This window comes from Amblyraja radiata, chromosome 9, assembly GCF_010909765.2.
Source record: "Amblyraja radiata isolate CabotCenter1 chromosome 9, sAmbRad1.1.pri, whole genome shotgun sequence".
NCBI lineage: Eukaryota > Metazoa > Chordata > Chondrichthyes > Rajiformes > Rajidae > Amblyraja > Amblyraja radiata.
Window position 1 is genome coordinate 73630520 of NC_045964.1, and position 13946 is coordinate 73644465.

General features: G+C 44.2%; 1 protein-coding gene across 3 annotated transcripts in view; it reads left to right on the forward strand.

The window, feature by feature from the left end:
- Window positions 1-13946, forward strand: part of itpk1 (inositol-tetrakisphosphate 1-kinase) — a 213062-nt gene that overhangs the window by 1910 nt on the left and 197206 nt on the right. The window contains exons 1-2 of one of the 3 annotated variants that reach the window (XM_033027746.1): window positions 2226-2616; window positions 2928-3077. In XM_033027746.1, the coding sequence (XP_032883637.1) occupies window positions 2983-3077 (95 nt within the window). In that variant the 5' untranslated portion in view covers window positions 2226-2616; window positions 2928-2982. Of the gene's footprint in view, window positions 1-2225; window positions 2617-2687; window positions 2798-2927; window positions 3078-13946 lie in introns of those variants that run through there. The other 2 variants (XM_033027748.1, XM_033027747.1) reach the window with 2 other exon arrangements.

Genomic DNA, 13946 nt, shown 5'->3' on the forward strand with positions numbered 1-13946 from the left:
AAACCGAGGTTAAATAGCGTTGATGAGCACACTCTTTCAAATAAGCTAGAGGCCGCTTCTGTAATTCAGCAGCAAAGACCTTGCTTGAGTAACTCAGCGGGCCAGCGGGAGCATTTGCCAAGGGAAATGGGCATGTGACGTTCTGGGTCGGTTCCCTTCTTCAGATAACAGGCAGGTAAAGGCGCCAAATAGATTGTGATTATATTATTGAATGTGCCAGATTTTAATTTTCATTGGAATCTAATTTGTGGTCCGTCTCCAAACACGTTATCACTATATTAATACCGAGCTGGGCTAGGAATTTATGGCGAAAAACGAAGCTCGACCATAAACTTATTCTGAAAAATACATTCAGAATTCCTGAAATCGACCCCAGGCATACACATCTTACTAACCAACATCGATAACACCCTTAGATTAAGAAAATGATCAGACAACATTGCTTGGAAGTATGTTTTCTAGGTTACAATCGTGAGTACAGATTTTTGTTTAAAAAGGATTTTATTTTTACGCGTCAAATATGTTCAGTTCATGGTAAAGCGGTTTCAGATGTATTTCAACGCTGCGTTCTGCCGCGCAACCGTTGAATGAGCAAGATCGCCTCCTCCGCAATAGGATCTTTGCTCAGGAGCGCCACCTTCCCGGGCTCACTGTCCCTGAAAGCAGAACTTAGTCCATGACTGCGTCACCCTAGAGCCAGAACCTTTCTCTTGCCGCTCAAATCTTCTTTTATCTCCACTCTTTAAAATAGGGAAATCTTCCACTTGCGGGTTTTCTCAGTCAACCTGCACAATTTACAAACGCTGCAACCACCCGCCGCCCATTTCACGTTCTCTGCGTGCCAGAGGCTTGGATTCAAAACCGTTGATCTTGCTCCCTCTCCAGCCCCAGTTAGAGTCGCAAGTGTCTCCAAACTGAGTTCTAGTTAGAAGTTAGATACGTGTGTGGCATCTTGCCAGAAATGCTATAACTCTTCAACCGATTTTGCCAGAGCTACCATGCGTTTCCAACACGTTGAGTTTGTCTGATGTAACAGGTATTGCATGTAAGGTAACGACACACATCCCATACATACTTTGGCACACCTCAATTAAAAAATACTTTGTTTTAAATATCTGACACCTAATCGAATAGATAACTTCTTTAAACAAGAAAAGATAACTCTAAATACAGTTCATTGGGCCAGATTGTTTTTCTAAGTCGAGGACGAGAGGTCCCGTAAACTGTTAATATATTTGACATCGAACATAGATCACTATAGCACAGGAACATAGAAACATAGAAAAATATGTGCAGGAGTAGGCCATTCGGCCCTTTGAGCCAGCACCGCCATTCAACATCATAATGACTGATCTAAAATCAGTACCCCGTACCTGCTTTTTCTCCATACCCCGTGACTCCCTTAGCCGTAAGAGCTAAATCAGGCCCTTCGGCCCACTATGTCTGGGCTGAACATGATGCCAAGCTAAACCAATCTTATCTACCTGCACATGATCCATGCTTCTTCAATCCCTGCACATTCATATGCCCATGTAAAAAGCCTCTCAAACGCCATCACGCCTAGCACCCACAACCTTCTGTGTAAAAACCCCAACTAGAGAGCGGTCCTGATCTTCTATCTACCTCATTGGGAATCTTTGAGCTCCCTTTAAACGGACTTCATTGGAATTTATCTTGCACTAAACCCTTCACCTTTATCATGTATCTGTACACCGTACATGGCTTGATTGTAATCATGTCTAGTATTCTCGCTGACTGGACAGGCAACAACAAGCATTTTCATTCGACCTCGGTAGAAGTGATAGTAGTAATAATAATAAATAATACATAATAAAACAATAAGTTATCCAAATGACAATATTTTCTGAATAATTCCAGTTGTTCTTTCCAAGGATAAATGCTGGATATGTTATATATCTCGGTGCATCAGATTGCCGTCAGAAGCACATATATATTTTTGATAAATTCATAATGATTTGAATATTCCAGAATAAATAATTGCATAATCTAAAACATGAAGGCTATAACATAACCTGTAATTTTTACACTTGAGATAGTAAAATAATTGCAGTGCTGCAGATATTGTGTTAAAAGTGGAGTGCATCGTGTTAATTGCATGTTTTTCTCATTTGGGGTGGTTAGTGGACCGCAGCCAGACAGGACACCTTTAAGGGGCGGGGGGAGATGTTGGTGTTGGGCAGCAGCAGCAGCTCGGAGCGCCCCCTGTCGCAGCTGCCGTTATTTATTTCCCTCTCACCATTGCCGAGCGTGAGCTGGTGATCTCAATGAACTGAGTGGGGCTTTCTTTAGTGAAGGAGGGAGGTGGTGGGGGGAAGAGAGTGCACACAGAACCCTGATAATCTGGCAGGCAGCGGGTGAAGAAAGCGCCGGGTTGTGCCTGGCTCCGCTTGCCTCTCCTGTGTGCTCGGCCGTGTAGTCGGCTGGATGTCCGCGTTACGCTGAAGGCAGCCCGCGGTGTGTGGGCCGGGCCGGACCGGACCGGGACTCAGTGCACGGAATTAAGCGGAACGGAGAAGCGCCTGATCCAGAGCTCTGGCGCCGATAGCAGCTCATACTCCCGGGTTTGCGATGAGCCGGCAGTCGGCATCGACCTAGGTCCTTATACTTCGCGTCTTGCTCTCTTTAAAAAAAAAAAAAAAAATATGCTTTATTTTGTACCGTTTCCGGGATTAGTTGGCGCGTATTGGAAAGAAAATGTAAATGCAGGAAAAAAAAAAACCCCCACATTTAACTGGGGCTCTGAGAAAGTCGCTCTTGATCAACGGAGGATGTGAATGTAATGTTGTTTTTTATGGGAAGGGTTAATACTTTGTGGCTGCGCGGTTAAATTTACCAATTGGCTTATTCAACTTCTCCCATCTCCCTTTCCACTCCCCTTTCCCTCCTGTAAAACCATTCATTTGCAGGTTTGATAACCTACACACAGTTTGAGTTTCATTTCCGCACTTGTTCGCCTTGAAGATGCAGACCTGGCTTAAAGGCAAGCGGGTCGGATACTGGCTGAGCGAGAAGAAGATCAAAAAGCTGAATTTCCAGGCCTTCGCAGACCTTTGCAGGTAAACGTTAAATCTCTCTTCCCCCCTCCTTAACCCTTTATTTAAAAATGTAATGAAGCGGCTGGCGCAGGGCTGAGGGCTGGCAAGCAGGAAATAACGCCTCGCTGATGTAAGGCAACACTGTGAACTCCCATGTGCAAGCCCTGCTCGACACAGCGAGCCCAGCCTACAAGAGAAGGGAGGGGGGAGGAGAGAGAGTCAGTAATAATCATTGATCTGTAGTGCAGCGACAACGCTCATTGCGCGGGTTGAGGGTTGGGTTTGTCGCCGGCTAAATCCTCTATACCAACATACAAGAACGGAGGCAGTGGAGCAAAAGACCACGCTGCCCTTTCTCAAAACCAATCCAGGATATTACCTCCCCACATATCTCTCTCTCTCTCTCTCTCTCGCCTCCATGCCCTCCCCTAGTGTTTTGAAAATCGTTGTGAAAGTGGAAGGTTGCTTTCTAGTGGAAGTTTTGTTTTAGAACGTGGTTCTGGACATATAACTAAATGCACGAGGTTGGGGTGGGTGAAAAGCGATTGCTTGCAGCAGAGCCGATGGCCGAGTACTCGATGATACACTTTCCCTTCCTTCACTGTGAGCTTTGAGGATGGAGTTAACAGAGGCGTAGCGATCTCCATGTTGGTTAAACCATGTAGCATCGCTGCTTTGGAATCCAAATCTGGAGTCAGTATTCGTGCTCTGCCTGTCATATATAGTCAACCTGCTGAGTGTATGTAATACTACAACAACACATTCTCTTGTAAATGCCCCTGATTTAACACATAATTGGACTCTGATCTTTATGCTTCCACTATGATGTGCTGTAAGCCCCATTTATCAGGATTGTCAATAATCCTATCAATAATAATATGGACTAGATTGGACCAGTTTACAACCTCTGACGCAGACCTTTGGTAGATGACTTAGTCTGAAGTTGAAGTTGGCAGGCTTTCAAAATTGATCTTGTCAATGTGGTTTGAATTTTATTGGTTGTATGTTTTGCGTGAACTGTCCAGGATATGTGAAAATCCATCAAGACCTGGTATTACCCAAAGCTAGCTTGCAATTTGGCATTTTTGAGCTCTTGGTAAAATCCTAACAGGAGCATTATCAGACTTGTGAAAGGAATTTAACTTCATTTTCTGGTGTATTTTAAATGGGACATGATTAAGATATAATGAACTGAAAATGCTGGAAGCAATCTGTGCATCAGGCAGCATCTGTGGAATGGGAAAAGGACTTAAAGTATTTTGGTCAAAGACACGTCATCTGATCTAAAATGCTAAGCCTGTTTCTCCGTCCACACACACTCTCTGACCTGCTGAGTCTTGCCAGCATTTTCTGATTTTATTTCAGTATTTCAACGTCTGCAGTTTGACGTTCATTGAAGTGTGGGACAATTGGACATTGGGCTGTGTGGCACCCTATTTCTTTGCTACCAGCACAGTACACAGTGAGGTCTTGGAGCACTTGAAGTCATTTTTTTTCTTCAATATTATCCCTAAAAGCTATTTTAGTTGGCAACTTTAAGATTCATTTTGCTGGAAATACTTAAGCAGGTCGGGTAGCTTATGTGGAAAGAAAAGGCAACTTTTATCTTTCTGATTTAAACATTGTCCTTCTGGAAAAAAATGGTTCTTTATCCCTCTTCCCAGGTGCTGCCTGCATTGGGTATTTGCAATATATCCTAACTTAGATTCATTTAGCATGGAAACAGGCCTTTCAGTCCAACTTGCCCAAACTGACCAGCATGTTCCATCTACACTAGTCCCACCTGCTTGCTTCTAAATCATCCTATCCATGTACCTGTCTCAATGTTCCTTAAACATTGCGTTAGTACCTGCCTCAACTACTTCCTCCGGCAGCTTGTTTAATACACCTACCATCCTTGGTGTAAAAAGTTATCCCTCAGTTACCTATTAAATCTTTCCCCCATCACCTTAAACCTATGCCCTCTGCTTCTCGAACTCTCAAACTGATATTTCTAGCTTTTACAGTAATTTACTTTTGGAAGTTATTAGTTCCTAGCATCAGTAAAATGAATGTTAACTGTGTTTTAATTTGACAACATAAAAAGTTGAAATGCACAGACGCTGACTTGGAGAGGATCTCATTCTGGGAGTTGATAACATAGTCATATCTCTGGAAGTTGATTTCAGGGGGGCTTATAAAGCAAAGTGTTGGAGGAGCTCAACAGGTCAAGCGACGTCTGTGGAGCAAATGGGCAGATGACATTTCATTATCAGAGCGACGGAGAAGTGGTGGGGTGGGAGAAAAAGCAGGAAAAGAGAAGTGGGAGTGGGGCAAAGTCTGGCAAGTGATAGATGGATACCATACGACAGATGCTGCCTGACCTGCTGAGTTCCTCCAGCACTTATTTTTACACTCACATTCCAGCATCTGCAGGCTCCTGTGATCCCATCTGGATGGGATAAATGTGCATTAGTCACTGTCATGATGGCTTCCATTAAAGAAAGAGAGGCTTCCTGTAGCATTTTCATGCTTCATTGTTTTGACATCCCAGGGTGTTTTGCTGAAAATGAACAATAATTGTGCTTTGCACTCCACGGTAAACAAACACATCTGCTGTAATTCATTTTCAACCATATTATGAAATTTGATCTAAAATTCAATGAACACCATGGTCCTTTTAATGATGAAAGGAGCCAAGATAATTCATTTTACTGCTCTGAATAAGAACATTGTGGTCCCTTGATCAGGGTCTAAGATTTCTCAGCAGGGGGACGTTCAACATATCTAAATCCAATGAAGCTTGGTTTATTAGAATGTTACGTAATGAATATTTATGTAATCTTCAAAGCCTTCCAGGATTTATTCTGGTAAAATAACATATGCTGGTCGCATGGATCGGTTGCAGGTTTACGAGGCATTGTGGTGTGTAGTACTTGAGGTCTAAATCTCTGTGGACTAGATGATAACTTAGTGCATTTTCTCGTGAGGGACAAATTAGTTTTACCTCCAAACCCACATCAACGTCGTATGATGAAGGGTCTGACGGGAAGAAGGGTCATACTGTATGAAGCGTCTGAAGATGGGTCTCTGCCTGAAATGTCACCAATTCCTTCTCTCCAGATATGCTGCTGCCTGTCCTGCTGAGTTGCTCCAACTTTTTGTGTCAATCTTCGGTTTGAACCAGCGTCTGCAGTTCCTTCCTACTCGTATGAATATGTGAGCCCCCTAATCCCCACACTCTGAAAGCTCAAATCCTATCCTGCTCCTCCACCTTTTTCTTCATGATACTCCAAAAAAACTTCCCTCCGAGTAAGGTTTTGATCACTTATCCGAAAGTGGCCCCTCATGCTAACTGTCTGATTCATGGGGCCATGACTGATAGATTTATTGATTTTATTTTATTTCCTTTCTTATTCTCCAGTATCAGTGATTTATCGGTCTTGGTCTTGAATTAATCAATTACTTGAGCATTCACAATCCCTTGAGCTAGAGAATTCACATTAGTCACAACCCTATTTGTAAAGAACTTTTTCCTCATATCGGTCCCGAGTAGCTGGTTTCTTATCCTATAACTTTGCCCCCTGGTTCTTGACTTTGTGCCTCGAGTAAATGGCCTCTCGCTTTCCAATTTGTCAATCCCACTAGGAAACGTATGCCTTAATGTGATCGCCTCCCTCCCAAACTCCACTGAGGACGGGGCAAATAGATCTTGAATGTTTTGCTGTTGTTCAAGGAAGTTGTTTGCATACCTGATCTTGTAAATTGAGGATCCAGTGATTTCAACTGAGGGAACTGGTTGGGTGGCTTTTGAAGCAGGCTGCTGATACAGCCCAAGGATTTGTATGGCATTATTATCAGTCTGCTGGGCAGCCATGATCCTTGTGCTTCAGAAGGATAGAAAATGTATAACTGGCATCACACAACACTGGAAAAGTACCATCAAATATGGCCTCAAAGTCCTACAAATCCATGGATAGTCAGGTGAGCCTATGCCTCTATCCTTACCCAGGTAATTATTGAGGATTACATGAATGGACAGTCTCTAAGTGTTGAGCAGGAGTGGCTTTCTCTCCAGTTCTACAGCTATTGAGGTGTCTGTGTAAATAAAGCCCCTGTCCCACTTAGGAAACCTGAACGGAAACCTCTGGAGACCTTGCGCCCCACCCAAGGTTTCCGTGAGGTTCCCGGAGGTTTTTGTCACTTTCCCTAATGGTCGAAAGTGGTTTCCGCATAGTCGAGCTTCTTCGATGTTCTTACAATATAGGTTATATATAATACAATATAGACCTCGTATAGGTCTCCTTTTCCCCCAGCAGGGGACCCACAGTTTCCTTCAGCTCATTAAACAGCTCTGGTGTGATTCGTAGAAAGTTTTTAAATTAAATGCAGACAAATCCTCCTCTTGCAGCACATTCATCAGGCTATCATACTGTCCAAGCATCAATCTTCTTTGCAAGAAGGGCTTCACCCACTGACACCTCTTCTTCTGCTTCCTCTTCACCCTTGTGCTTTCCCTTCTGCTGACAGCAGTAGATGTACTTTGAGTAACATCCACCTAACTTGTTCCTTCCCTGCTCTCATGGTTCAGAATGATTTAAAAAAAACAAAAACCTATGAGGTTTTTATTGTAAGAAAAAAACCCTTTTCTCTGCTAAAAGATCTGTGCAACTATGATTGAGCACGTCCTGGAGTGACAGAGGTCACATGCTTATGTTAATATTAACCTTTTTTTCACCCAGTTTTATTCCACTATGGAGGTCTTACCTTCCACTACCTGCAACCTCCGGTGACCTCCTTCAACTAGCATCGCAACCGTCTCCAGAGGTTTCCGTTCAGGTTTCCTAGGTGGGACAGGGGCATCACTCTGTGGGATCCACTTTGGCACAGATGGAATAGGACCCCTGTGCTATCCCATCTTTGGCACAGATATTGTCATGTTGCAGTTGTATAAGACGTTGGTGAGGCCTCATATAGAGTATCGTGTCCAGTTATGTGCACCATGTTATAGGAGGGATGTCCAGCTGGAGCGGGTGTGGAGAAGATTTACGAGGATGTTGCCAGGACTCGAGGGCCTAAGCTATAGGGAGAGGTTGAGCAGGCTCGGATTCTATTCCTTGGAGTGCAGTAGGATGAGGGGTAATATTATAGAGGTGTACATGAGAGTAATAATTCAGGTAGGCACACAGTCTCATGCTCAGAGTAGGGGAATTGAGGACATGGGTTTAAGGTGAGGGATTGGGGGGGGGGAGAGATTTATTAGGAATCTGAGGGGTAACTTTTTCACTCAAAGGATGATGGGTATATGGAACAGAGGAGGTAGTTGATGCAGGTATTATCGCAACATTTAAGAAACATTTAGACAGGTACATGGGTAGGAGAGGTTTAGAGTGATATGGGCCAAACACAGGCAGGTAGTAGGACTTGTGTAGATGGGACATGTTGGCCACTGTGGGCAACTTGGGCTGAAGGGCCTGTTTCCATGCTGTAAGACTCTATGATGGGATAGCACAGATGGGATAGGTGGTACCATATGGGATGAGCAGTTGAGTACCTTGTGATGTGGAGTCCTCCAGCCCTTGTTTTGCTCAGCCTCTGTATCTTCCCATTGTAGAGACTCTCAGCACACAGTGGAATCCAGGACATATCTCCATTATGGGCTGGGTTTTCCACTAGTCACTGAAGATGTTAGATTCTTTTGCTCTGTGGAATTTTGAGGATGTTCTTGAAGCATTTTCTCTGTCCCCTGCAAAACCTTGTGCTGTGATGAACATAGACTTAGAATAGAGCAGCACAGGAGCGGGCCATTCGGCCCACAATATTTGTGCTGAATATGATGAAGTAGTTGATGTAAGTGCAACAACATTTTAAAGACATTTGGAGAGATACATGAATTGGAAAGATTTGGAAGGATATAGGCCGCAGTCAGGCAAATGGGGCGAGCTTGGATGATCCAGCGTGGTCGCTATGGATAAATAGAAACATAGAAAATGGGTGCAGGAGTAGAGGCCATTCAGCCCTTCGAGCCTGCACCGCCATTCAATATGATCATGGCTGATCATCCAACTCAGTATCCTGTACCTGCCTTCTCTCAAGACCCCCTGATCCCTTTAGCCACAAGGGCCACATCTAACTCCCTCTTAAATATAGCCAATGAACTGACCTCAACTACGTTCTGTGGCAGAGAGTTCCACAGATTCACCACTCTCTGTGTGAAAAATGTTTTTCTCATCTCGGTCCTAAAAGATTTCCCCCTTATCCTTAAACTGTGACCCCTTGTTCTGGACTTCCCCAACATCGGGAACAATCTTCTATGCTGTATAACTCTGTCCTTCGCGTGATGATGGGGAGGGGGAGGGGGAAACCAGAATATCCAGAGGAAACCCATAATTGCCACAAGGAGAATGTACAGACTTGGGAACTGGTGTCATTGAAGCTTGAAGCAGTAGCTTTGATAACTGTGCTGCCATTTGCGGGAGGCATTGAACAAACCATGGCAATGGAACTCCTTGCGAATGACTAGTTGGTGTTGACTGTGCAGCATTATCAGGTTTTTTAAATGTTTAAAATATTTAAATGTGCACTGTATTTGACAAGCAAATACGTTTTTGCATCACTTGACACGACTGAACAATGCAATGGAATTGCTACTAATTAATTTCAATTTAATTTTTAATGACTTTCAGTTGGATGAAATTAATACGTAGCAGGTGAATGGACCACTGTACAAAGTAACATCCTGCCATGTACTTGCATTTATTGCTAATGTGCGATCTGTGATAGAGAATGGAATATTGATAAGGACAGAAGTGATGTAAAAACCCTACTGTGAGTGGCTTTGTATTTATTTTTTGGATACTTGGAATATGGACAAACGCAAATGAACAAAATTGGTTATAAATGAGAATGGCTCTTTGTGGAATATATTGGTGCTTGCATCATTTTATTGCATGTGCACTCATGCCAGATTCTGAGAGAACCTGCCTGATAAGGCCTTGGATTATGATACAGACTCTTGTATTTAAAATTGCTCTGGGACATGTTAGTAACTTCAAAGAAAACTGGTAGTTCCCTGCTGGACACATTTCTCTAATGCTTCTTTGAAAGCAGTAATTCAGGAAGGGTTGCAACATTGCCGGCCCTGGCAATTTGAGTGGCAGTGTTGTGCCTAGGCTCTGTGTATTAGCAGCATATTTAACAGATCCTGTTCACTTTCACCAAGGGCAGGCACAGAAATTGCTCTCAAAACATGGGGGGGACATGTCCCCCCCCCCCCCCCCCCCCCCGGGATTTCCACTCCTGAGAGGGCACCATGACAGTTGCCATGCATTGCGGAACTCATTGATTTATCTTTCTATTCCATTACCTGGGCGAACAGATGTCCCCTCAAGGCCCTACCAAAGAGCAAATGGCACACCCTAAGTCACTAGACAGCATTTCTTTGCAGGAGGTAGACACAAAACGCTGGAGTAACTCAGCGGGACAGGCAGCATTTCTGGAGAGAAGGAATGGGTGTCGTTTTGGGTTGAGACCCTTCTTCACCCATTCCTGAGTTACTCCAGCTTTGTGTCTATCTTCGGTTTACCTCAGCTCAGTCCGCAATAACCTACCTGAACTCCCGGTGGCTCAGCACTTCAACTCCCCCTCCCATTCCCAATCCGACCTCTCTGTCCTGGGTCTCCTCCATTGCCAGAGTGAGCAACACCGGAAATTGGAGGAACAGCACCTCATATTCCGCCTGGGTTGCTTGCGTCCGGATGGCATGAACGTTGAATTCTCCCAGTTTTGCTAGCCCTTGCTGTCTCCTCCCCTTCCTTAACCCTCGAGCTGTCTCCTCCCATCCCCCCGCCCTCGGGCTCCTCCTCCTCCTCCCTTTTTCCTTCCTTCTCCCCCCCCACCCCCCATCAGTCTGAAGAAGGGTTTCGGCCCGAAACGTCGCCTATTTCCTTCGCTCCATAGATGCTGCTGCACCCGCTGAGTTTCTCCAGCATTTTTGTGTACCTTCAATCTTCCAGCATCTGCAGTTCCTTCTTGAACACAGTAGCACCTCCCTGTTGGTGAGGCTAGTAAGTGAAGTACATACAGACAAAATTCAATGAGTCCAGAGTAGTGTGGACAATAACAAATGAGACCTTTTGTATTCGAGTGGAAACCTTTTATTTATTGTGCTGAAATAGTGGCCCTTTTTTTTTTTTTTTTTCTCTCCCACCTCCATCAGACTTTTGGCATGGGAAGCCATAATTCCTAATGGTATAGCAACTATTGATGACTGATCCCAAAACAGAAAATGCTCAACAAGTCACCAGCATCTGTGGGGAATATTGAAAGTAGGCATGCAGATGCAGCAGGCAGTGAAGAAAGCAAATGGTATGTTAGCTTTCATTGCAAAAAAGGATTTGAGTATAGGAGCAGGGTTCTACTGCAGTTGTACAGGGTCTTGGTGAGACCACACCTGGAGTATTGCGTACAGTTTTGGTCTCCAAATCTGAGGAAGGACATTATTGCCATAGAGGGAGTGCAGAGAAGGTTCACCAGACTGATTCCTGGGATGTCAGGACTGTCTTATGAAGAAAGACTGGATAGACTTGGTTTATACTCTCTAGAATTTAGGAGATTGAGAGGGGATCTTATAGAAACTTACAAAATTCTTAAGGGGTTGGACAGGCTAGATGCAGGAAGATTGTTCCCGATGTTGGGGAAGTCCAGGACAAGGGGTCACATCTTAAGGATAAGGGGGAAATCCTTTAAAACCGAGATGAGAAAAACTTTTTTCACACAGAGTGGTGAATCTCTGAAACTCTCTGCCACAGAGGGTAGTTGAGGCCAGTTCATTGGCTATATTTAAGAGGGAGTTAGATGTGGCCCTTGTGGGGAACAGAGGGTATGGAGAGAAGGCAGGTACGGGATACTGAGTTGGATGATCAGCCATGATCATATTGAATGGTGGTGCAGGCTCGAAGGGCCGAATGGCCTACTCCTGCACCTAATTTCTATGTTTCTATGAATGGTGATGATCTTTCATCAGTGTATAGGAAAAGTTGGAGATGGAATGGACAATGAATCATGCTGGGTAATGGAAGGGAGTACAAAACAGAAAGAGGCATGAGATGTGTAACTCCGTACCTTTTATGTGATGTGATTTTGGGAGATTGGACTTTGACCATGGAATTGATGTGCTACATTACTGAGATCTACATTCTCCACTCTGTATCTTCAACTTTGCTATCTATCTATTGTACTTGTGTTTGACTTGATTGTATTTATGTGTAGTATTGTCTGATTTTAGTTTACTTTAGAGATACAGCGCGGAAACGGGCCCTTCGGCACACCGAGCCTGTGCCGACCAGTGATCCCTGCACGCCAACACCATCCTACACACACTAGGGACAAATTAAACATTTCCCAAGCCAATTAGCCTACAAACCTGTGTATGTCTTTGGAGTGTGGGAGGAAATTGGAACACTGGGAGAAAACCCACGCAGCTCATGGAGAGAATGTACAAACTCCATACAGACAGCATCTGTAATCGGGTTCAAATCCAGGTCTTTTGGCGCTGTAAGGCAGCAATTCTACTGCTGTGCCACCATGCCACCCCTCTCTTTGGATAGCGTATAAAAGAAAGCATTTCACCATACCTCAGTACGTGACAACAATAAACCTTAAGTGAGAATGGTTTAAGAGCTAAATAGGTAATGCACTTCAATGACCACCAGCTACGAGAAACGTAACTTATTCAGAAGCTGCAGCAAAGAAGCCTGTATGTGCGGTCCAATGTTAATAGCTGGGATCAGGGTGGGGTGTGGTTGATTTGCAAACCAGAAACTGCTGCCTGATGATTGTAAAGCCAGGTTTAAGATGTGGGCAGAGGAGGGGGAGGTCATTGTGGCAGAGGGCAGGAAAGGACCATAGATAGGGAAGCCTGTGATGGGATGTGATGGCAGGAGCAATGAAGTGACAAGTGCAAAGTGATGTAGAGTGAAAATGAGGCAAGCAATGAGGCCTTTGCCCGGAGGAGGTGTAACTGGGGGACACTGACTCAGTAATTGAAATTATTGAATTGGGTAAGCTACAATAGTGCCTGATTGAGCCATAGCCAAGAAAATACACCAATGCCTCTACATCCATGGAAGGCTTGGGAAGTTTGGCATGCTACAACAACTCTCACCAACTTCTACAGATGTGTTGTAGAAAGCATTTTATTAAGATGCATTACAGCATGGTTGGGGAACAGTTCCATTGAAGACCATCATGCAAATCTACCTCCCTTCCATCTACACTTCATGCTGCATCAGCAAGGTCACCAGCATAATCAAGGATGAATCTCGATCTGGACACTTTCTTTTCTCCCCTATACTATCGGACAAGGGGTACAGAGATGTGAAAACGCATACCTTCAGATTCGGGGACAGTTTCTTCCGAGCTGGTATCAGGCAACTGAACCACCGTATCACCAACGAGAGAGCGGTCCTAACCTATCATCCACCTCATTGGAGACCCTTGGACTATCTTTAATCGTATTATACTGGACTAAACGTTATTCCCATTATCCTGTATCTGTGCCCTGTGGACGGGTTGATTGTAATCATGCGCAGTCTTTCTGCTGACTGGATAGCACGCAACAAAAAAGATTTTCACTGTACCTCGATACACGTGTCGGTACGAAACAAAAGGTGAGGTCCATTGCTTGAGATCCTGGCCCAGGATTATTTCTCGCAGTTTTGATGATGAAAATTCCATTTCACTCCTTGCCATAGTGAGATTTGTACCCGTGATATCTGGCTGGTTATTCTGGTTCCATGAGCAGCAGACCACGATATCCTGACCAAATAGGAAACTAATGTTATTATTTAATGGTATTATGCAGTTCACGGACAGTGTGCTCCAGTACACTGCTTTCTCTTTGCTTCGGTT